Source organism: Esox lucius, chromosome 3, assembly GCF_011004845.1.
Source record: "Esox lucius isolate fEsoLuc1 chromosome 3, fEsoLuc1.pri, whole genome shotgun sequence".
Classification (NCBI taxonomy): domain Eukaryota; kingdom Metazoa; phylum Chordata; class Actinopteri; order Esociformes; family Esocidae; genus Esox; species Esox lucius.
The window spans coordinates 4,324,499-4,349,390 of NC_047571.1; the positions used below are offsets into that span (position 1 = coordinate 4,324,499).

The 24,892-nt window shown below is 40.9% G+C and overlaps 2 protein-coding genes across 9 annotated transcripts in view; one reads left to right on the forward strand and one right to left on the reverse strand.

The window, feature by feature from the left end:
* clcn2a (chloride channel, voltage-sensitive 2a) overlaps positions 1–24,892 on the reverse strand; it is a 99,873-nt gene that overhangs the window by 45,579 nt on the left and 29,402 nt on the right. For 6 of the 8 annotated variants that reach the window (XM_020045450.3, XM_020045446.3, XM_020045445.3 and 3 more), the window contains 10 exons: positions 19,571–19,724; positions 9,656–9,787; positions 9,337–9,465; positions 8,884–9,017; positions 8,521–8,601; positions 5,911–5,940; positions 5,560–5,638; positions 5,098–5,223; positions 4,802–4,886; positions 4,588–4,689 (listed from right to left, as the gene is read on the reverse strand). In XM_020045450.3, coding sequence (XP_019901009.1) covers positions 4,588–4,689; positions 4,802–4,886; positions 5,098–5,223; positions 5,560–5,638; positions 5,911–5,940; positions 8,521–8,601; positions 8,884–9,017; positions 9,337–9,465; positions 9,656–9,787; positions 19,571–19,724 — 1,052 coding nt within the window. The remainder of the gene's footprint in view (positions 1–4,587; positions 4,690–4,801; positions 4,887–5,097; positions 5,224–5,559; positions 5,639–5,910; positions 5,941–8,520; positions 8,602–8,883; positions 9,018–9,336; positions 9,466–9,655; positions 9,788–19,570; positions 19,725–24,892) is intronic. The other 2 variants (XM_020045447.3, XM_020045444.3) reach the window with 1 other exon arrangement.
* On the forward strand, positions 21,261–24,381 carry LOC105018481 (zona pellucida sperm-binding protein 4). Its single transcript, XM_010883952.3, has 8 exons — positions 21,261–21,627; positions 21,945–22,132; positions 22,363–22,460; positions 22,665–22,822; positions 23,162–23,354; positions 23,583–23,730; positions 23,891–23,966; positions 24,165–24,381. The coding sequence occupies exons 1-8, from the start codon at positions 21,315–21,317 to the stop codon at positions 24,260–24,262; spliced, it is 1,272 nt and encodes a 423-aa protein (XP_010882254.1). The 5' UTR covers positions 21,261–21,314; the 3' UTR covers positions 24,263–24,381.

The following is a 24,892-nucleotide window of genomic DNA, read 5'->3' on the forward strand; positions in this document are numbered from 1 at the left end:
AAATGCAAATTCATTATTTAAAACTCATACAATGTGATTTTCTGGATTTTTGTTTTAGATTCCGTCTCTCACAGTTGAAGTGTACCTATGATATACACTCACCTATAGGATTATTAGGAACACCATACAAATACTGTGTTTGACCCCTGTTCACCTTCAGAATTGCCTTAATTCTACGTGGCATTGATTCAACAAGGTGCTGAAAGCATTCTATAGAAATGTTGGCCCATATTGATAGGGTAGCATCTTGCAGTTGATGGAGATTTGTGGGATGCACATCCAGGGCACGAAGCTCCCATTCCACCACATCCCAAAGATGCTCTATTGGGTTGAGATCTGGTGACTGTGGGGGCCATTTCAGTACAGTCATTGTCATGTTCAAGAAACCAATTTGAAATAATTTGAGCTTTGTGACATGGTGCATTAGCCTGCTGGAAGTAGCCATCAGAGGATGGGTACATGGTGGTCATAAAGGGATGGACATGGTAAGAAAGAATGCTCAGGTAGGCTGTGGCATTTTAACGATGTGCCAAGAAAACATCCCCCACACCATTACACCACCACCAGCAGCCTGCACAGTGGTAACAAGGCATGATGGATCCATGTTCTCATTCTGTTTACGCCAAATTCTGACTCTACCATCTGAATGTCTCAACAGAAATCGAGACTCATCAGACCAGGCAACATTCTTCCAGTTTTCAGCTGTCCAATTTTGGTGAGCTCGTGCAAATTGTAGCCTCTTTTTCCTATTTGTAGTGGAGATGAGTGGTACCCGGTGGGATCTTCTGCTGTTGTAGCCCATCCGCCTCAAGGTTGTGCGTGTTGTGGCTTTACAAATGCTTTGCTGCATACCTCGGCTGTAACGAGTGGTTATTTAAGTCAAAGTTGCTCATCTATCAGCTTGAATCAGTTGGCCCATTCTCCTCTGACCTCTAGCATCAACAAGGCATTTTTGCCCACAGGACTGCCGCATACTGGATGTTTTTCCCTTTTCACACCATTCTTTGTAAACCCTAGAAATGGTTGTGCGTGAAAATCCCATTAACTGAGCAGATTGTGAAATACTCAGACTGGCCCGCCTGGCACCAACAACCACGCCACACTCAAAATTGCTTAAATCACCTTTCTTTCCCATTCTGACATTCAGTTTGGAGTTCAGGAGATTGTCTTGACCAGGACCACACCCCTAAATGCATTGAAGCAACTGCCATGTGATTGGTTGATTAGATAATTGCATTAATGAGAAATTGAACAGGTGTTCCTAATAATCATTTAGGTGAGTCTAAAATACAGACCTCTACATGCTTTGCAAGTAGGAAAACCTGCAAAATCGGCAGTGTATCAAATACTTGTTCTCCCCCACTGTATTTTGGCCAGACTGCCCCTGCCTTCTACTCAATGGCTTTTGTCTACTCAGGCTACCATGAAGGCTGAATTAGTGGAGTATTGCAAAGATGGTTGTCCTTCTGGCAGGTTTTCCCATCTCTGCAGAGAAAGTCTGAAGTCTTGTTAGAGAGGCTATTGAGTTTTTGGTCACCTTCCAGACCAAGGCCCTTCTTACCTGGTTATTTAGTTTGGCCGGACAGCCAGCTCTAAGAAATGATTGAGCCCACAGTGGTACTGGGAACTTTCAATGTTTTCACAATTTATTTTATGCCTTTTCCCAGATATATACATGAACACATTTCTCTGTAGTGTTACTGCAATATTATTCATTGTATATTCTAAAAAATTACTTAAACAATTTACTTTACTTTTGGCTTCAATTCATTTATTTTTTAGGGTAGCCAAAAACATTTGCGCTGTGCAGTAGTTCTATGTTTACTGTTTGTCTTGAGTATTTTTTTATGAAGTATTCTTGCATGTTCTCCATTTGTACATGTCTATTGCTGACTGCACGTAAACACTAAGTCAGTTTGTAGGGATGTGCAAACTAACCTGGTGTTTTCTGATTCAAATATACATGCACATTGATAATTTAATATTAAGCAGATTGTGACACTAGGCAGCTTATGGCATTTGTCATGTAAACATCTTAATCTGCTTATCTTTTAATCAAAATCCTAGTAAGCACACAACAGTTAAATACACCTGGTTTTCATTGCAATCGTTCTAACTATTAGGGTAAACACCTTAGATGCTCTTTAGTGGGTGTGAGGTGAGTTCGGAACTATTGAAAGTAAACTTTCTAGAAGTCATTATTACATTATTGTTTTCAGAACAAGGTACACTGTGGCCCTATCCCCCGGATAGGGCCACAGTGTCACTGGACCCCCCTGTCTCAGCCCCAAGGTCTTATGCTGCTATATTATTGTGCAGGGGGAGTAGGGTCAGTTCTCCTTCTCCACTATAAACCCCTGTAGATCTACATTTTCCCTGTCTCCTCCTGTTTTAACCTAGGAGGACATGAGGTCTTAACCCACACCTGAGGAGTACCAGGCTTGACAGACCTGTTGCTGTCCCATTCCAAAGTCCTCCTGGTTGTGTTGCAGAACAAGACGATACCTGACGATTTCAGCTGCCACTGTGCTGACACCTCCTCCCTCCCCCGTGTTGTGCCTATCCTTATCCATCTGGTCATGCTCCCAACCTGGACTAAGTTGAAATAGACTCTGGACTCAGCCCACATGTATTTATTAATTATTACAATTTGTACTCTTAATATGTTCACCCGGCACAGCCAGAAGAGGACTGGCCACCCCACTGAACCTGGGTCCTCTCTAGGTTTCTTCCTAAATTTCGGCCTTCTTAGGGAGTTTTTCCTAGCCACTGATATTCAACACTACTCTTGTTTGCTCCTTGGGGTTTAAGGCCAGGTGTTTTGTAAAAGCACTTTATGACTGCTGATGTAAAAAGGGCTTTATAAATACATTTGAATGATTGATTGATTGATTTGAATATTTGATTTCACTTCATTTCAAATATTTTTAATATAAAGCACCTTCAAATTAATAGAAAATATGTTTTGCCATCTAAATTGGTACATCAAGTAAATGATCCCAGAAAGTGGCCATAAGGTGCTATATAAACATATTTTCAGCCATTAATCCCCTTATGAGGGGAAATTAAAGCTTATTGTGTGTAACAGACAGGAACAAATAAATGCAAGTTTTCCCCAAAAAGATTTACTTAAATATTTCTAGTCTTCATCTCACTCAGTTTTATATGTCTAAACACCTGAAAATTGCCAAAAGGAGTAAAACCAGCTCTATTGCATTTACTATAAGAATACAATATTAGATATTCAATGTTTCTTTTGAAAATAATTTTTAAAAAGGAATCATTTCAGCTTAAAATGAGAGAGAGACATTATGAATAACTTATAACATGAAATAAATCATACTCTTAAGATATACATTTTTCTAAGCAATAAAAATGACTAGGGATTTAAAATGATGGTGAAACAGAGAGAAATCTTTGGATTTAAAAGGTTAAAATACTTCCAATACTACTACCTTGGGATTCTAGATTATTGGATTATCCATGTGGTCTATATGAAATGTAAGATCTTTATTAATATAAATATAAAATAAACAATTCTATTCTAAATAGCTGCTCAATTGACATGTAAAATATCAAAAGGTATACACTTTGTGGGCCTCAGACCACTTTATATTCCTGCTTGAGGGCACCACACTTTAAATCTCTGCTTGAGGGCACCACACTTTATATCTCTGCTTGAGGTCACCACACTTTATATCTCTGCTTGAGGGCACCACACTTTATATCTCTGCTTAAGGTCCCCACACTTTATATCTCTGCTTGAGGGCACCACACTTTAAATCTCTGCTTGAGGTCACCACACTTTATATCTCTGCTTGAGGTCACCACACTTTATATCCCTGCTTGAGGGCACCACACTTTATATCTCTGCTTAAGGTCCCCACACTTTATATCTCTGCTTGAGGGCACCACACTTTATATCTCTGCTTGAGGTCACCACACTCTATATCTTTGCTTAAGGGCACCATACTTTATATCCCTGCTTGAGGTCACCACACTTTATATCCCTGCTTGAGGTCACCACACTTTATATCCCTGCTTGAGGTCACCACACTTTATACGAGGTTTAATTAGCATTATTTTAGCAGGATATTATGCTGGCAGATATAGTTAACAATCTAGTCCTTAAAAAAGAACAGACAAGAGCAATATTGAAACAGACAGTAAACATAAAATGTATAGACTAGATTGTTAACTATATTGCCTTATATAGTTCAATGATAGCTTTTATATTGAAAAAGAAAATCTGAGTTAGCGCTGCTAGCATAATATCCTGCTGCTAGAAGAATGATAATGAAGCCTTGTATGGCCATCACTACTTGTTGTGGCCCCCAGTACAAAGCATATTATCTGCTTAGGGTGAGCCGGCCTTGTGTGTGAAAATGTTTGTTTGTTAATTAAAGCTGACTGTTCTTTAACATGATAGTCACTGTATGCTGTTAAAGTGCTGGAATACGGAGTCAAAGATATGTCATTGTACCAGTAGTACTTTGACATATCTTTGAAATGTACACTGTATGTCTACGTGTATTGGTACACAATATTGTATTTAACAGTTGAATGGGGTAATTATCAAAGACTCACTTCCTGAGCAGGAACTTGTTGATGGTCTTTTGCTTCCTCATACACTCCACAATCAGTCTGTTCAGGTAGACAAATAGAGCCCCACCGAATCCACAAGCAATTCTGAGAAGTAGAGAGAGCAGAGTCACTCTCAGCTCTAGTTCAACGGCCATCAATTCAACCATCGCACTAGGAGCAAACTTAACACAGGACACACACATACAAACAAACATACCCCAGGATGGCAAAGGCTGGCAACTCCTGGAGGTCAAAGGGGAAGTCCAGACGAAAACGTGTCTTAAATAGAGCCGTGATTGTCTCTGAGAATAAGAGAAAGACGGAGACAAGAAAAAGTAGAGAGAGAGATACAGAGATAGAGAAAGATGGAAAGAAAAGACAAATGGAAAGAGAGAGGGAGAACAAGAGAGATAGAATAACACAAGTCACTTCTGACTACAGAATGTCACAGACACATACCCACTTTTCATTCCCCATATGGCCCCTCCCACCCCCACAAACACACCTCCTCACCTTCATCCTGGTTCCACACAGCCAGCACCCGGAAGATAAAGGCGCTAAAAGTGGCAGCAAAGAAGCCCCTCCAGTAGTTCCTCACAGCAAAGAATGTTGATGTTACTTCAATGCTGAAGAGCACACCTGCAACACAAGTTTACAGTACACACACACACATACCCTTGTAGTGCATTCAGAGGGAGGACCTTTCTGTTATTAACAATGAAGTTCCAATTCTATCTCTCCTATCCCCTAACCTAACCCCAACTATGACCACAACCCTAACCTCACCCTAAGCCAAATATAGACGTTCTAAAAATGAGGACTTATTATGCAGTACTTGTGAGGAAATCTGGTCCTCACTAGTAAGGCGCTACAAGACACAACATTTTTATTGCAGTAACACCATTCTATCACTTATTGTATTATATTTCTTCCCAAAGTGCATTCTAATAGGAAAAGAGTAGCCTGTTTGCTTACCTCCAATAGGAGCTGCAAAACAACAGCCCACCCCCACAGCACACGCTGCTGATAGCATCTCTGTGTTCCTCAGCTCATTCTGCAGGGAAAGGAACACACACACAAGTTTGTGTATGTGCAAGCACACACTCACAAATGTTCACACATACAAATACATTCATTTATAGAAAATATGTAAGACCAAAGTTATTGGAATTTAATGGAATCACAGAGAGGAAGTGTAAGGGCATTCGTATAGAGCTGGATATGAATCCTTGATGGAAAAATAAATGCTGCTTAAAGGGAAATCCCAGCTTGCAATAAATGTGTGGACAATGACACATGAACATACTTCAACACGTGCACACATACCTTGTTCCCCTCAAAGGGCTCTTCCTTAAGCAGTAAGTGGGAAAAGACAGAAATCGGAGTGAGTACCTCAGAGTCCAAATGAAGAGAAGCAATACCAGAATCATCTGGAAGATATTTTGTTTTACAGCATCTGCGCTTTAGGTTTTGGACAGAAAATGCATGCAAACCACTGTATTGACCGGCTTCAAATGGGATTATCCCAAACCCTGATCAATATGGAAAAAGTAGACAGTCTAATTTGAGTGCTGCTGACATCTCTATCGTCCGTGTATGTGGCTTGCATCTTGTTTTCCTATTGGTATGACGACTTGTTTTGTATGTATTTCATAGCATTAGAGAGATTTTTGGGGCTGACAAGGAGGAGTATAAAGAGCTAGAATCAATAATACAGGTGCTGGTCATATAATTAGAATATCATCAAAAAGTTGATTTATTTCAGTAATTCCATTCAAAAAGTGAAACTTGTATATTATGTTCATTCATTACACACAGACTGATATATTTCAAATGTTTATTTCTTTTAATTGTGATGATTATAACTGACAACTAATGAAAATCCCAAATTCAGTATCTCTGAAAATTTGAATATTACTTAAGACCAATACAAAAAAAGGATTTTTAGAAATGTTGGCCAACTGAAAAGTAGGAACATGAAAAGTATGAGCATGTACAGCACTCAATACTTAGTTGGGGCTCCTTTTGCCTGAATTACTGTAGCAATGCGGTGTGGCATGAAGTCGATAAGTCTGTGGCACTGCTCAGGTGTTATGAGAGCCCAGGTTGCTCTGATAGTGGCCTTCAGCTCTTCTGCATTGTTGGGTCTGGCGTATCCCATCTTCCTCTTCACAATACCCCATAGATTTTCTATAGGGTTAAGGTCAGGCGAGTTTGCTGTCCAATTAAGAACAGGGATACCATGGTCCTTAAACCAGGTACTGGTAGCTTTGGCACTGTGTGCAGGTGCCAAGTCCTGTTGGAAAATGAAATCTGCATCTCCATAAAGTTGGTCAGCAGCAGGAAGCATGAAGTGCTCTAAAACTTCCTGGTAGACGGCTGCATTGACCTTGGACCTCAGAAAACACAGTGGACCAACACCAGCAGATGACATGGCACCCCAAACCATCACTAACTGTGGAAACTTTACACTGGACTTCATGCAACGTGGATTCTGTGCCTCTCCTCTCTTCCTCCAGACTCTGGGACCTTGATTTCCAAAGGAAATGCTAAATTTACTTTCATCAATGAAACATAACTCAGCAGCAGTCCAGTCCTTTTTGTCATTAGCCCAGGCGAGACGCTTCTGACGCTGTGTCTTGTTCAAGAGTGGCTTGACACAAGGAATGCGACTGCTGAAACTCATGTCTTGCATACGTCTGTGCGTGGTGGTTGTTGAAGCACTGACTCCAGCTGCAGTCCACTCTTTGTGAATCTCCCCCACATTTGTGAATGGGTTTTGTTTCACAATCCTCTCCAGGGTGCGGTTATCCCTATTGCTTGTATACTTTTTTCTACTAAATGTTTCCTTCCCTTCGCCTCTCTCCTAATGTGCTTGGACACAGAGCTCTGTGAACAGCCAGCCTCTTTAGCTATGACCTTTTGTGTCTTGCCCTCCTTGTGCAAGGTGTCAATGGTCATCTTTTGGACAACTGTCAAGTCAGCAGTCTTCCCCATGATTGTGTTGCCTACAGAACTAGACTGAGACACCATTTAAAGGCCCTTGCAGGTGTTTTGAGTTAATTAGCTGATTAGAGTGTGGCACCAGGTGTCTTCAATATTGAACCTATTAACAATATTCAAATTTTCTGAGATACTGAATTTGGGGTTTTCATTAGTTTTCAGTTATAATAATCAAAATTAAAAGAAATAAACACTTGAAATATATCAGTCTGTGTGGAATGAATGTATACATTATACAAGTTTCACTTTTTGAATGGAATTACTGAAATAAATCAACTTTTTGATGATATTCTAATTATATGACCAGCACCTGTATATAATCAGAACAATTGTTATGACACTACTCTGTTGGTATCTGTACTTATATTTTGTGAAAGCAATTGTTCCCATGGATCCACGCAAATTAAACTTGAAATAATCAACTGTTATACCAGACTCTGAGAAGTTTTTACTTCTATATAAATCATGAACATTTTCCACACCAGAGACAGTTATTTCTTGGCAGCCACAGACAAGAGCCTCAGTGCATGTTGATGCCCAGGGTCGGTCTCGGGTGGGTGGGGGTAAGAAAGCATCATGGTGTGGGGTTGCAGGCTGGTCAGTGAGGTCTGATTACAGAAATACTAAAAGCACGTTGAGTGTGAAGAGAAGTTTGTGCATTGTTATAGGACAGAATGTGTGCACTTGTTTCACTATACTTGTTAGGACCAGATGCTTTTTGAGCTTGAGTATAAGGTTAGGTGTTAGGTTTAAGTTTACGTTTAGTAGTCAGGAACAGGTTTAGATTTTGTTTGGAGAGGGTTAAGTTTAGAATTAAGGGTTAGAGGAAATATGATTTTATAGGGGAATAAATTCTGGTCCTAAAATAGTCCTCACAAATATGGTAAAACAAGCGAGTGTGGTTGGGTCAGTGGGTGCATTTGGAGCTCTCACCATGTAAATCCCGCCAAACAAGGCAGCCATGAATTTACTCAGGAGTGCTGCACATAAACTCGCAACATGAACAAACGGGCCCTGAAAGTGAGAAATCGGAGGAGAGACGGTAAAATGGAGAGCGAAAAGATGTGAGAGATGAAGAGTTGAGGTTATATGATGAGAGAGACAGGGTGAGGACAACAACGGGACAAAACTAAGCCAATTACAAACCAGGGCCTGAGTTCTGAAGAACAATAGAGTCAAGTCCCCTCCATGTTCATATAATATTTTTCATTCTAATCTGTAGAAAGGAACAACTGATCCTAGATCAGCACATACAATAGTGCCAGAGAATGTAATGAATTTCATTAGAATTCCAACCTCCTTTCCAAGCGGCATGCCACTTCCCAGAGCACAGGTCAGCCCGATGACTTTGGCCACAAATGTTTTAAATGTGAGATACTCCTTCAACACCACACCTCTCAGAATGGTCTTCATCTCTGGGATCCCTGAACCTGAGGAAAAGACGGAGAGAGAAGGGAGAAAAGGAGGTGAAGAGAGGAGGTGAAACAACAGCAAGAGAAGGCACAGGAGCAGAGAGAAGGAGAGCGGAGGAAGAAAAGTGCAGTATCTTCAAGATTATGTATGTATTCAAGGCTGTCAAGGAAAGGTTTCAAGGATGTGGTCAAGGATATCCTGTAGTCATACAGCTACACATGTCCATTACTCCTGAGTCCACTCATACAACCCTGACCTTTGAAAGATCATGTACAATGTTTCATGCAAATTAGGTATTTCCATATACGGTATATAAGAGTTGTGTGTGTGTCTTACCCACAGCCTGTGGGGCCAGAATCTGGGTGAATCCTGCTGAGAAAGTGATGAGCACCACAGGGTAGGTAACCCAAGCCAGGTACTGCAGCAGCATGTTACTGTCCAGACCTCCATACATCCACTTCTGAGCTGTAGCACAGTTATGCACAAAAGAACACATTCCAGAACATTCAACATGAAGAGTGCTAAAATCTCTCACCCTCTTTCCACCCACCTTCCTTCCCTCCCTTTTCTTGTCTCCAAACAATGACGCTGGGTCATGGGTGAACCCAGCATTAACGCTCTCCTTTCCTCCCCCTTCGCCCTCTCTATGTTTTACCTTGTTGACAAAAGGCAATAGCGTAGTCCATCACCCAGCTGACCAGAGCCATGACCAGGCCCAGGAGGATGAGGAAGATCCAGTCCTCGCCCACACGAGAGATGAGGAACTTCTGACAGCGAGATGTACATACTGGATAGGGAGAGAGGGAGAGAAAGCAGGGCGAGAGGGAGAGAAAGGAGGGAGAGAGGGAGAGAAAGGAGGGAGAGAGGGAGAGAAAGGAAGGAGAGAGGGAGAGAAAGGAGAAAGATCAGAAAAATTCACAATACCAAGAAATGGAGAGAAGGGAAGATTATTTTTCTGTTCTTATTTTTCCCTTCTCTTCAGGCTTAAATTTGGATTTTTCTGCGTCTGGGATTTCCAATGCATTCTTAGTGGGAATAGTACATTGGTGAGCAGTGGAGAACACGCATCCCTATCCAAGAAATAGCCATTCATTTTCACATAAAACAGGTGGTGTAAGTTGAAATCAAGACTCTCTCAGGCCTTCTACCTCAATTGTGCTAACAGGCAACCAAGCTGCCACTAGGAGTCACTAGAGTGTAATGAGACAATGCAACCTCATTGAATTACTAACCCCGAAACTGAAACGATGTGGAACAATTGCACCACCGTCCGCGGGATGGCTGGGCTAATTCAAAGGTTTGTTCTAACCCTGGTCTTGCAATGAAGCAGCTAAGATTGAGGCAGTGACTTCACCAGTGTGCCATTCAGGGCCCACAGATCAAATAAACTTCAAATAGGCCAGCAGAAACATTAGCCAATTAACACAGTACACACGTGAGCGTTACTTCTGACTAATTATTCATCTGTTCTAAACTGGCTACCATTCTTGATTTTTCAGGCTTGCTTCAACTAGATGTGCTCCTCTTATCCCAATTCTGCCTCTTCTCCTCATCCCAGTTTATGCTGGTACTAGGACAGACATCTATGCTGGAATAAGGGTACATTCTGAGAGACGTTTTAGCTGTCACTGTAGATTAAGTGAGCACTACAGAAATTATTCTCATCTGCAACAAAACCAATAAATTCATTACAAATCCTACAATGTGATTTTCTGGAATTCTTTTTCTCATTTTGTCTCTCATAGTTGAAATGTACCTATGATGAAAATTACAGGCCTCTCTCATCTTTTTAAGTGGGAGAACTTGCACAATTGGTGGCTGACTAATTACTTTTCTGCCCCACTGTATGTGTAAATTATATTTTTTATTTTTTTTTTGACAATGATTTGTTTTTGTAGTTATCTTGGAGTATTTTGTATTACTATTCTCTACATTGAATATATTATTATTCTATTTATAGCATCACAGAAATGAATAAAGCCTTTAGTTTCTGGTTCGAAATATACACATCAGTCTAGAATCAGTTGTGTGTATCCAGCTTTCTGATATGATTTATACTTTCAGAATATTTTTTTTTTAAAGGTGCATAAAAGCTCTACAGACTAGAAAGGTAAGTCATTTTATTAGCCACTGGTCTTGCACTGTTAAAGCTACAAAAACAAAACAGTATTAAAATATTCAGAATGGCAGTAATACTGTTGTTGGGCAACTACTTCATGATACTAGTTACTCACACCACAACCATATTTGCATATATGCCAATGGATTTCCAAGAACCCAGGTGGCTACTACCTTTAAAAACATTAAATATTTCAAACTCAAAAAATGTCACTACTTGTCAAAACACATTAACATAAGCTCCTTGAAAGCAAGGCTACTTATGATCCGTTTTAGAGTCATACAGTACATAGACGCAGTAATGACACATGCAGACTGACTCAACTAAGAGGGTTTCAACACCCCTTTCCAGCACCACTTTTTTGCTTAATCTCGTTACCAGACACTTTTGCCAAAGTGGACAACAGGCTAACCCACGTATTTCGTACTTTCCCTGAAGTCCAGTTTCAGGCTCAAAAGGTAATTTGTTTGCTACCATTTCTGATTTAAAAGTGAGGAATGCATGTTTTAATATTATTAATAACTAAAATCCCTATTAAAATATGTTAGAATGTTCTAATAAATATTCCTTGCTTAAAAACACATGATATATAAACGCACTACTTTAAAAAAATGTACAGCTGGAAAAGCAATGACATTGACATGAACAAATAAAAATGTGTTCTTCATTTTGACTGTTAACTTGGAAAAATACAATACAAAAACAATGTCACACGCTTTAAAGGGATAGTTCATCCAAAATTCATATTTTTCTCATTGTCCACTTACTTTTTCTCAAAGTCCACTGTGTAAAGCACTTTGTGTAATTGTACTAGAAAAGTGCTATACAAAAAAGTTATTAATATTATTATTACTATCAAACAATATTCCTGAATAAAAGAGTAATTTTTTCAAACAATCCGTCATTCAGCTCTGTCCCAGTCTGTAATTAGCATTATTAGCATCATCCAAATTCATGAATGGAAACGGTTCGTACCTATATCACAAAGCTGCATTCCAAGCGGAAAACTACTCCAAAACACTTCAAACTACATTCAGTAATCTGTTGAGGTAGCATAGGTTTTTTTAAACTGTACACTGAATAAACAGACAGCGGAATTGGCTGAATTCAAACTGGCACTAGTGAACTATTTCCTATAGCCACCATACACAGTTTCTGTTCTTCGACAGTGATGTCATTGAGGAAAGCGTGAACTTTACCCTTAACAAGCTATGTAAGTATAGGTTGCTTTACCTAGCAGACCCATTTTTGTCAGTGGATATCAGAATAATATTAGTAATTGTGGAAAATGCCGTGGTCATAAGAAAGGTTCAAGGGACATGGGAGAGGAGACCTGAGATTTAACTTGTTGGCATATCTGTTCTGTTCACAGTTCCATCACTCAACCACATCACCAGGATGACATATAACCTCCAGATCCCAAACTCCTCCAGATCCCAATTAAAACAAACGCAGCACTCCTCCCAACTCCCAATCACTGAAATACTAAATCTGTTCAAGAGTTTGTGATAGCTTTCTTACGTTCATTGATCCCAGCATGCCTTTCGTGTTTATGATTTAGCTTGACCTACTCTGTCGTATTGCTATATATTTCTTAATTCGTACTACGTAGATGTTGTCTGGCATATCACAAGAATGTAATTGTACAGGATGACGCTGTGTTTTTCGGTGCATTTAATAAATACACTTTGAACTTATGGATTTCCTTTGGATCGACTTCTGCCTGATCACATCTTCACCACGCTGTGTGCCTGCACCCAGGGTTTTTGTTTTTAAATGAAATTCTACCTGCTTTGCAACTGGGACAATACCTCTGCCTCTTCCGAATTGTATGGTGGGAGAATCAATGGAGCAACTTTGTCAATGAGACATCCAAAGTTTGGGAGAAACACTTTACAGAGCATTGTGACCCGTGTTCACTTAAAGGAGAATGCAATTCCATAAAGTTACCCAGTTGACACGTTTACCTGTGGAGACAAGACAGATTGTAAATAATACTTCTGATTGCTGTGTTATAATACACAAAGTACACATTGCCTCTGGATATTCTGGGCAAGGGTTGGGGATTAACGGGTTCACCATCGCCCACCTTTAGCTGCTGTCCAAGCTTCTATTCAGGCAACTCATCACCTGTGTATTATGGTTAGAACAAGTAAGGCTCTATCCCCTGAAAAATTATCTTCCTGCTTGTATTCAAAGTCAGACATAATATATAGCTTATGTATTTTCTTTACTCTCTCAAGCAAATAAAGTTTGACTGTCCGAGGTAAATATCAAAGATGAAATAGGTAACTTGCTTTCCAGCCACTGGCGTAGCTATTGGGGGTGTGGCTGCACCAGGGCCTGCGCTGGTTTGGGGGCACTTGCCTGACCTCTGTAATAAATATTTATATTCTTATTTTAATTTTATGTTGTGTTGTTCTGTGTGGTTATATTAATCAGACATTGGCTGTGAGATAGATCTACGCCTGGATCAGCCTCACATGCCTATTTACCCCGTTGAGGGGGGTTAGAGGCGTGTAAGATGTGTAAGGACAGCTTGCACACTGGCCTGGTGTCACCACGTACGCCAGTGTTACTAGCTAGCCAATACTATCGTTTACTGTGATGTATATGCTTATTCTTTCTGAAAGAATGTTTGGATTGATACAATTGTGGACAAAACTGACCGGGAAACAAAGGAAGTACTCTACCCATTCATTTGAAATGATAAGTATATCACAAAATGTATTTACATCATGAAAATTATTTAAAGGAATAAAACATTGTAAACAACACCACTTTTCTTTGTTTGGAGTGTTTTAGAGTAGTTTTCCTCTTGTAATGCAGCTTTGGGATTGCGGTACGAAACGCTTCAATTCATAAATTTGAACAATGCTAATAACACTAATTAACAACTGGGACAGGGCTGAATAATGGATTGTTTGAAAAAATTACACTGTGTATTCAAGAATATTTTTTGTTAAGTGGACTTTGAGAAAAATATGAATTTTGGATGTACTATCCCTTTAATATTTTGACACTTTCAGGACATTAGGTTGCTCTGTAAACTTTCTTACCAAACCGAATGAACAGTGAGGCCATTTCTCATGACATAATAAAGTAGTAGAGCATTAAGAGAGTTTCAATAATGCAAAACCAATAACAACAACTAAGGACAATTTCTATTATATCCTCTATAAGGCTGCTACATATGGATTGTGATGACACTGACTCTAGCCTACTATACTTGCCTGCTATTACTACTCCACACCAACAAACAACCTCAAAATATTTTAGATGCCTGTGAAAACTCTATTACTACCATTACTTCTTCTTCCATTACTACTGCCATTAATGCCAATACTGCTACCACTTCACAGCCATTCCTACTTTACTTCAAGACTAGCAAACACAGCACATTGACTGACAGAGCAATAGAGAGATATAAAGACTACTTAAAACACAGAAAGTGATGGACAGATGATAGGAATGTGTGGGGAGAGGAGGGAGTTGACGCTTTCAGATGGATGTGAGTAACTAGATGTCCTGTAGAGAGACATGGATGAAGAGAAAGGCAAATACTTCCCAAATGGCACCCAATTCCCAATATAGAGCACTACCTTTGACCGGGACTCCAAGGTAGCGCACTACCCACTGTGGATAACAGCAGGCCATTTCGGACACTGCCTTCAATAGATTATATTGATTTTTGTGCCTGTTTGGTAAGATGAAGACAGACATCTGGAGCACTTTAAAGCCACTTAAAAGAAACAAAGTTAGGTCAGCTAAAATTAGCGACACACTCAATTTATTCTTCTTTTTCTGTAAACTGGCAGCATATTTAATTCCACTTGTTCATCATCAGAAGCAATCATAGTCCGTGGCCCTGAAGAACAAAGTGGTGTCCTGTTTCTGAGTTATGCCAACGTCGATGCATTGACTTCAGGATTAAATTAAATGTTTTTATTTGATCCTTCAAATACACATATTTGATCCTTACATTCTGTAAAACTATAACTGATATAATTCATGTAGAGAATGTATATTATATACAGGTGCTGGTCATAAAATTAGAATATTATCAAAAAGTTGATTTATTTCAGTAAATCCATTCAAAAAGTGAAACTTGTATAATGTATACATTAATTCCACACAGACTGATATATTTCAAGTGTTTATTTCTTTTAATTTTGATGATTATAACTGACAACTAATGAAAACCCCAAATTCAGTATCTCAGAAAATTTGAATATTGTGAAAAGGTTCAATATTGAAGACACCTGGTGCCACACTCTAATCAGCTAATTAACTCAAAACACCTGCAAAGGCCTTTAAATGGTCTCTCATTCTAGTTCTGTAGCCTACACAATCATGGGGAAGACTGCTGACTTTACAGCTGTCCAAAAGACGACCATTGACACCTTGCACAAGGAGGGCAAGACACAAAAGGTCATAGCTAAAGAGGCTGGCTGTTCACAGCACCCTGGAGAGGATTGTGAAACAAAACCCATTCAAAAATGTGGGGGAGATTCACAAAGAGTGGACTGCAGCTGGAGTCAGTGCTTCCCGAACCACCATGCGCAGACGTATGCAAGACATGGGTTTCAGCTGTCGCATTCCTTGTGTCAAGCCACTCTTGAACAAGACACAGCGTCAGAAGCGTCTCGTCTGGGCTAAAGACAAAAAGGACTGGACTGCTGCTGAGTTATGTTCACTGATGAAAGTAAATTTAGCAGTGCCACAGACTGATTGACGCATTGCTGCAGTAATTCAGGCAAAAGGAGCCCCAACTAAGTATTGAGTGCTATACATGCTCATACTTTTCATATTCATGCTTTTCAGTTGGCCAACATTTAAAAAAAAAAAATGTTGGTATTGGTCTTAAGTAATATTCACATTTTCGGAGATACTGAATTTGGGATTTTCATTAGTTGCCAGTTATTAAACATCAAAATTAAAAGAAATAAACATTTGAAATGTATCAGTCTCGATTTACCGGTCTACGTTCCTACTCTCACCTATGGTCATGAGCTTTGGGTCATGACCGAAAGGACAAGATCCCAGATACAGGCGGCTGAAATGAGCTTTCTCTGCAGGGTGGCTGGGCGATCCCTTAGAGATAGGGTGAGAAGCTTGGTCACCCGGGAGGAGCTCAGAGTAGAGCCGCTGCTCCTCCACATCGAGAGGGGTCAACTGAGGTGGCTTGGGCATCTGTTTCGGATGCCTCCTGAACGCCTTCCTGGGAAGGTGTTCCGGGCCCGTCCCACCGGGAGGAGACCCCGGGGAAGACCTAGGACACGCTGGAGGGACTATGTCTCCCGGCTGGCCTGGGAACGCCTCGGTGTCCCCCCGGAAGAGCTGGAGGAAGTGTCTGGGGAGAGGGAAGTCTGGGCATCTCTGCTTAGACTGCTGCCCCCGCGACCCGGCCCCGGATAAGCGGAAGATGATGGATGGATACAAGTCTCACTTTTTGAATGGAATTACTGAAATAAATCAACTTTTTGATGATATTCTAATTTTATGACCAGCACCTGTATATATATAAAGGGATAGAGGGATGTAGTGAAGGAGAGAAAGACTGATTGAGAGAGAGGGAGTGGAAGAATGGATGGGGCAAGGTGAAGCAGCTGACAGAGAGTGATTGGGGCAGTAGCCAGGATAGACAGGGCTGGTCACAGGGGGACAGGGAAGCCCCCCACAGGGACAATGGGGCAAAACTGCTTTCATGACAGCAGGACAGGGCCAGATGAACCATTGCCAGCTAGGGCACCTACTGAATGGAACATTGTCTCCAATTGAACACACACAAGTTTTTAAAAACACTGTTTAGTTTTTTATGTCTAAAAGTGAGTTTGAGTATAAACCTGTGCATAGACAATTATTTATCTCAAAAGACAAATGTAGCCAGAACTCCCCCCTGGGCTTAAGTTTAGTCCTGTTGTTATCTTGGTGGGTCAGACCTCTAAAAGCCAGTGTTGAATTCCATTTAATTCTAACACACTTGCTATTGTAGGTTGCATGATCTGTTACATGTGGACCTGTCAGAGACTGTTGTACAAGTGCTATTCGCCCACGTTCTGTACGTCTAAACTCTAATCTGTTAAACAAAAACATGTTTAACTGTCCTTTAAAAGTAAAACATTTAAATGAAATTATTGTAGGGAGTGCACAATAATTTTTTTATCCAGATATTTCCATATATCCCATGGCGAAAAATCGGTGCTTTCGCTAATGGCTGGAGGTGTACCTTTGCTAACTCGAAGGAATGGATAACATACTTTTCTCTCTCTTTCTCTCTCCCACACACACACACAAAGCACACTACACAAGCACACACACACATGCAAACTTTTGGCAAAAGGTGGGTGGCCCTTTGCCAGGTGCTTCCATGGGCCCCTCCTTATATCCACAGCATCAGTGGCATGACAGATGTCTTTCTCTAAACCTCGAATCCAAAACACACACACACTAATAGACACAGCTCTTTATCCCTGTCTAATGAGGCCTTGTTCTGATCAAAATATATACAGTAAATCAAACATACTCAATTATACTGTATAATGCTATCAAAACAAATGTGTGCATTAAACATCCCTCAGAAGAAGCCTGGGCTGCAATTGATTATGGCAAACAATACACCACATGCCTCATCTCAGAACAAGTTTCTAAAAACGCATCAAACATGATGAATGGATTGAAGTCTGCGGAAAAACAGACAATTCTTGAGTTTTCCAGTTATTGAACAGGAACAAAGTAATTACAAGTTTATCTTTGTAATTTCAGCATCATTCTACCATTGTTCTGAAATTAAGAAAATACTGTAAAATAACCACTTTTGTGTAGTAAATATTTTCGTGTGTGGTTGATCACTGACTACAACTGGTTAACAGAAGAGTGACAAAGAGAAGGGCCAGGCATATTACAATCCCTATTGCATTTTGACAAAAACTTTTAATTTTCCTAAAATATATGCCAGACCCAGTTTGAAAGCCGCTGCTATGTACAGTCTATGGATGTGAGTCAGAGGAGATCGTCACCCAGGCTTACACGTTAGCCTAGCATATTAGCATCTTCTCTCTATAAGCTAAAAACGTTCTCCCTCTCTGAGTATGTCAGTCACAAAGAGCAGCTCATCCTGTGGAGGATGTGTGTATGTGTAGGCCGGGCTCTTAAAACCATGGCTCTGGATGTGGAGTGGAACAAACACACACACACACACACACACACACACACACACAGTGAATAGTACAGAGGCAAACTCTCATCGTCCTACTCACTCTACAAGCGTAGTACTGTGGTGTTAAGTGGGAGGATGGCGCTCTGCTCTCCTGGTGTTAAACAACATGTACCAGAACATATTAAGGTCTCGCTACTACTCAAGAATCTTAGTTAGGAGAGGTTGAGAGATGTGTAAATACAAATATAAGCCCAAATTTACTCTCCTTTCCATACGGGCTACACTTGTGGATCTTTTTGCTGGGACTTGATTGTCCCTTTCTCTCTCTCTGTTTCAAAAATCTTTCTGTCGCCCTCAGCAACTGTCTTTCTCTTTCTCAATCTCCATGCCTATCTCTCTCCCGCCTACTCGCTGCCTCTCTCTCTCACTCCTTCTATCTGCAACTGTCTCTTTCCTGCTCCCGTTCCCTCTCTCTACTGCGCACATAGAATTAGAATAATTTGACTGGCCACTGATCACAATAAAAGGTACTACACCTAAAAAGTAAGTGGTCCTAATAGCTAGCTCAGAGAAAGCAATTTAAACAAATCACTGAAACTACAAATCATTTCAAATAACCTTCTTTCCAGTTAGCTGGACAGAGTATTTTACGATTCTACTCTCGCTCATCCAATTTAATCGCATCAGTGGTCACAAGGGCAGGGAGAGTACAAGAAGAAGCAGCTGGATGGCAGCCATGAACTCCAGCCTACAGAGCAATGTGCTAAAACATGCTCACAAACACGGCAGAAACTAAATATCCGTTTCATCTCAGTCATTTCTCTAGCTCTCTTTCTGTGCAAACCCTCTCTTTGTTCCTGTCCACCATGGTTTTTCACTGATCTGAAAAGCCAAGGGGGATGAAAGACAAATCAGAGGGTGAAAATGTGACAGCAGCCGTCATCCTTATCATTTACACTCACTCTAAATGAGTGTTAATCACCAGCAGAGGGGGCTGTTTTGACATTGACAGAGGTGCAGGATCATCAGTCTTGGGGGAATGGTGCATAATGTATAAGTAGGTTTAAATTCACTATCACACACTAGAGGTTGATGAAGTGGACTACTAATAAGCCAACCTTTTAGACCTAGAAAACATGTAGATGTGTGTTCCATACTGCACAGGGTTCAGGTTATGTCTGTGAGGTCAGCGCAAGACAGGTCAACGCCGCCAGACCGATGATCACATACTGTGACCTCTTGATGCTGTGCGCTTCCTAAATGGGTTCGTTAGCGGTCCCCCAATTGCTCACCGTGACACTTGGCGCAGGGGTCTTTCTCGTACTCCAGCAGCTCCGCCGAGCGGCTGCGAGCGTTGGCGGACCTCCGCAGCCCCCCTCCGTCACGCAGACGAGCTGCCTCCTCCTTGGCATACACACCAAGCTCCTGTGTGTAGCGCCCATACATCTAAACCAAAGGGGAGAATGGAGGAAAAAAGGAGGGAAGGGTTGAGGTGAGATTTGGGGGGTGAGAGAACCAACAAGAATATTAGCTAATTTTGAAACATTCAAGTGACCCCTGCATACATTACCAGCTGCTGCATTCTGTTTAATTAAACATGACGGAGAGTGAAGGACGAAGGGAGGAGATAAGAGGTGTGGGGTAAGAAAACAGACTGAGAAGAGAAAGAAAATAGACGTAATGGCTGCATTTCTAAAATAAAGGAAAAGGCACAAAAAAGGAGACGACTTTCAATTTATGAGATAAACCCAAAAATAGATAGAACAGGAATACATTTTATTGGGCTGCTTAATATACATCTATGTTCATGATAATGACTGATACCAACAGATTGATGAGTTGTCAAAATGTAAATATTTGATCATATTTCAACTTCTATTAGTCCGAATTAACATATGTGATTAAAGTGCTACTACAGCCGTTTTAATTAAAAAATTGTAATCATCGCTAAACGTGTCATGAATCACTCTCTTTATTTTATTGAATATTAGTAAAAAATATATTTTGAATCATTGATACCCCTGAGACTCCTTAGGCCTTCGAAATTTCACAATTATGTAATTTTACTGCCACACAGTCAGAGACTTGATTGGCACATCGACTTTCTTAGCTGAATAGTCATTCTTTAATAATAATTTAATTTGAGGGTATATTCCTTCAGCCAAACAAACCTTTTTAGTTACAAAACATGCAGTCTTAGAACCTACATAAAGCTGTCAGGACCCACATGAAAGCACAAAATGTTTAGCAACTAAAGTGGTTTGTTTGGAAGAATACATTCACACAAGTCTTGTATAGTTACCTTTACATTTTTGTCTATTAGCTGACACTCATATCAACAGCAACTTACTGTTAATGCAGTGATCTCAAGATAGCTAGATTGGACAACCGCACAACTCTGTATTAGTAAAAAATGTATAAGAACATTTATTAAAGAAGGGTATTTGCAAAAATGCAATTGTCATAAATTCATTAATATCCAACTTGTAGTTAAAATTGGGCAGGGAATTTAAACACTGGGGACAAAGAAGAACATTTTGTTTTGTCCCATTCAAGTTCTCTAACCATCCTCTAACCATCTCTATGGAAAAAGGTGCGAAAAAGTGAGAGAGACAGAGAAAAAATGGGAAGGGAATAAAATAACAGATGCGTCTCAGTGGTTTCCACTGAGAAGACAGTTAAAGGAACTGTTCTAAATATTTTCCTTTATTGTCAGTTCAGTAAATATGAAACAAAGAAGGCAAGGAGAGTAAGCAACATCTAAAGATGTACAATTTATCAATTCCACAGTACTAAATGGGCCCATGATAGACACAATCCCTAATGATAGTAATTTCTCCCTAAAGACAAAAAAGCAATCAATTAGATGAACCTGCCAGGCTCTGACTGATTAACTACTCGAGGTCCATAACTGCTTGATTCTTAACGAGGTGGGGGGTGGGGCTTTTGCCAGACAAGAGCACTTAAGCCTGTATAAAAGCTACAGTTAACTGGACTACCTGGACTGTGGATTCAGTTCAATATTGTTCTTTGATAATGGTGTGTTTAGGCAGGTTTGTAGTGCTGGCTGTGTTTGTGTGGTTTACCCATGCAAAGACATTGGCAAGGCCTCTGCAGGCCCGTTGGAATTCGCAGGAGCTGCCTTGGGCTGCTAAATCTCAAATGCCTGAAAACATGCACCAGTGGTGGCCTCAACAGGTAACCCAGACTACAAAAGCGGCATCAACTCAGGAATGCGAAGTAGCGGACCAAGATCGAATTACTTGTGGAGCCCCTGATATCACCCATCCCCAGTGTGAAGTGATAAACTGCTGCTTTGATGGGCGTCGGTGCTACTATGGGAAAGCAGGTGACCTTCAACTGTTCAAATCTTTTGCTGCATATTACTTTTTTTTTTTCCTGCCTAGTTTGATGCTTTTTGTGGATTGAATTATATTTGCTGTGAATGTTTTGCTACTTAATTTGACTGTAGGGTGTAATCCTAATCTAGTGCACTTATAATAACAATTGTCTAGTTATGTTTCTATGCTTTACTGGACAGGTTAGTGAGGTGTTTGTTTGCTGGAAACTGGAGTGTGGTTTAGACTACTGCCCCACCTAAAGCAATGAGTCCTCGGTTTTCACAGTGTTGGATAAATTGCTCATCTTGCCTTTTCATTTCCCCAGTCACAGTGCAGTGTACCAGAGATGGTCAGTTTGTGGTAGTGGTGGCTAGGGATGCCACTCAGCCCAACCTGGACCTAGATTCAATCAGTCTGATTCAGGGGCATGACTCCACCTGTAAGCCTGTTGGCAGCACCACAGCATTCGCTATCTACCAGTTCCCTGTCACTGCCTGTGGAAGCATGTTTACGGTGGGTTGATAATCTCCCAAGTGCTCTATACATTTCATCAATATTGCTTCCACAATAGGGGTGCTTCACATCTAGGACATGAGAAACTAGCAGTGCTGTCACTTGTCCCCCTATTTGTCTGTCTGCTCTAATTGGACTGATTTCAATGGGATATACACCTGCATTGCTGTGAACACGAACTTGAAGGTTAAATGTTAGACTACACTAATATTATTCTTTTTCCCTGGCAGGAGGAAACTGATTTTGTTGTCTATGAGAACAGCATGACTTCTTCTTATGAAGTTGGAATTGGACCTCGAGGCTCAATCACTAGAGACAGCCATTTTGAGTGAGTCTTCCCTGAACTGTAGTTTAGCTCATTTAAATGAATGTGTCATGATCCTCTTTGTGGAAAGATTTCTCGGTCCATTTAAACTCTACTTCAATCCCCTTGATTCTCGGGTGTAGTGAGAATCAACATGTATTCACATACCCTGAATGAATGTGTGGAAACTTTTGCTGAGGCCAGTAATGCAAGTCAAATGTCTCATAGGCTGCTGCTCCAGTGCAAGTACTCTGCAACTGCAGTGGAGGCCCTGGTTGTTGAGGTGAACACTGTTCCTCCACCTGCTCCAGTTGCTGTTCCTGGACCACTGCGAGTGGAGCTTAGGCTGGCTAACGGCCAGTGTTACCACAAGGGTTGTGTAGAAGGTAAGCTGGTGAAATGTTTTGCAGGACTTCACTGGTTGGCTGGATACAACGTGTTTTTAGCGACAGGGGTTGGTGTGGAATTTGTTCTGTTCAAACACTCTTCAATCTGCCAAATGGGGATTTCTTTATCTATGCAAAGGCAGCATAATGAGTTTCAATTAGTGGCTTCTGGATTTGGCTGATCACCACTAATGGTGCTCTTAAATGTTTTGGACACTAGAGGCTGTCTTCAAGGAAGAATTTGTGGCATAAGTGTTACTTTGTGCACAGAATGAATGTCATCTTACAGGTGATGTTCTAATGCATTCTTTTCACTTTTGAATGACCTTTTCTCCACAGAAGTGGAAGCCTATAGCTCATATTACAATGAGGTAGACTATCCTGTTGTAAAGGTCCTGAAGGACCCAGTGTATGCTGAGGTTCACATCCTGGGGCGGACGGATTCTAACCTGGTCCTAGTTCTGGAGCACTGCTGGGCTACGTCCTCCTCCAGTCCTCTCAGCCTGCCAAAGTGGGACCTCCTCATTGATGGGTAACTGGCCAACAGACTGCTGTGCCAACTTGTTTGCATTTGAATTCCTTTAAGTAACTAGGTGACTTCATTTTGTGCTTCATTGATAATGGGGAGTGCACTTCTGTTGACTTTGTCTAGTATCAAACTCATCAAGCAATGTGTTGTTAACCAGCTTAGGCCACAACTGAGTGGGAGTTCCAAAATAGGACTTCAATAACATTCATAACGTGACTGCCTTGTCCCCAGGTGTCCATACAGGGATGACCGTTTCATGACTAACCTGATCCCTGTGGATGGCTCTCCTGACCTGGAGTTCCCAACCCATTACAGTCGGTTCATGGTCAAGATGTTCACCTTTGTCGATGATGATACCTTGTCTCCCCTGAATGACAGGGTATGTTTGTTCCAATGCAGCAGTAGACACTGAGTCATGATCTGGGTATCACTACCTGCCACTGTAAGATTGATCCTTTTTGAAAGAACCAGTGTCCCTACATCAGATGTACATTGTCAACCTGGTGTTGTTAATGAGATGCTATTTGTTTTCCATGCAGGTTTTCCTTCATTGTAGCACAAATGTCTGCCACTCAACTAGCACCTACTCATGCCAAAAGCACTGCAAAAGACAAAGTGAGTAGCCTTATGAAAAAATTCAGCTTCAATGTTCCCACTACAGGCAGTTAACCTATTCATCACTAGAAGGTGGGCCATTGTTTACAAGCTCTTGTTCAATCCCCTCTGTAACCAGGCTTGATAAATGCAGTCGTTACTTATGCTCAGCTTCCAGTAAACAAGCCAGTTCATCTTCTGTTCTGTCCCCCCCCATAGGGAGGGATGTAGCTGCTGTCGAGTCTGTGGATGGGGAGGGAACTGTGGTGTCCAGTGGGGAGCTGATTCTAATCCAACCATATCCACTCGAAGTCTAAAGGAAATTATTCTGGTCCTCCCCTTCAGATGGACATGAAGGATTAACTTGATACATATTGTCTTGTACTCCACTAGCTTTTTAAATAAAATACTTGATTCACTCCAGGTTGTTAAATGACTCATGACTTCTGTCTTCACTCAGTGTAAAACATACAGGTTTGACTACACTGACTTTCTCAATGGTGTGCTGTAATTGTCAGCAGGGTAGTTAACATGCCACTGAGATCTATGCTGTTGCTCTGGCAATGCCTTGATTAGCTTGGCTATGTCCCAAGTTCATGTAGCAGATTGGAAAAGTGTATTTCTGATAAGAACTGGTTTGCTTATGGTCAGATCAAAACCTGCATATAGTGTCAAGTAGCCCTCCAGGGGAGAGCCATTTGTGCATAAAGGCAGAGCATTGGAGTTACATTGACATGGCATGTATTTTAAGTCCAGCTGTGGGGAGGGGGCGGGTGACATGTGTCCAAGATGTACCGAAACTGCTTACAGGCAGCTCTAGGATGTAATGAATAGCAGGATGTATAGAAATGTAACCCCCCCCCCCCCCACCATCTGTAAGTGAAAGGGTATCAAGATGTGTTGGAGGGGAAGGGATCAGAAGTGTTTGTGGAGCATGCTGTCATCCA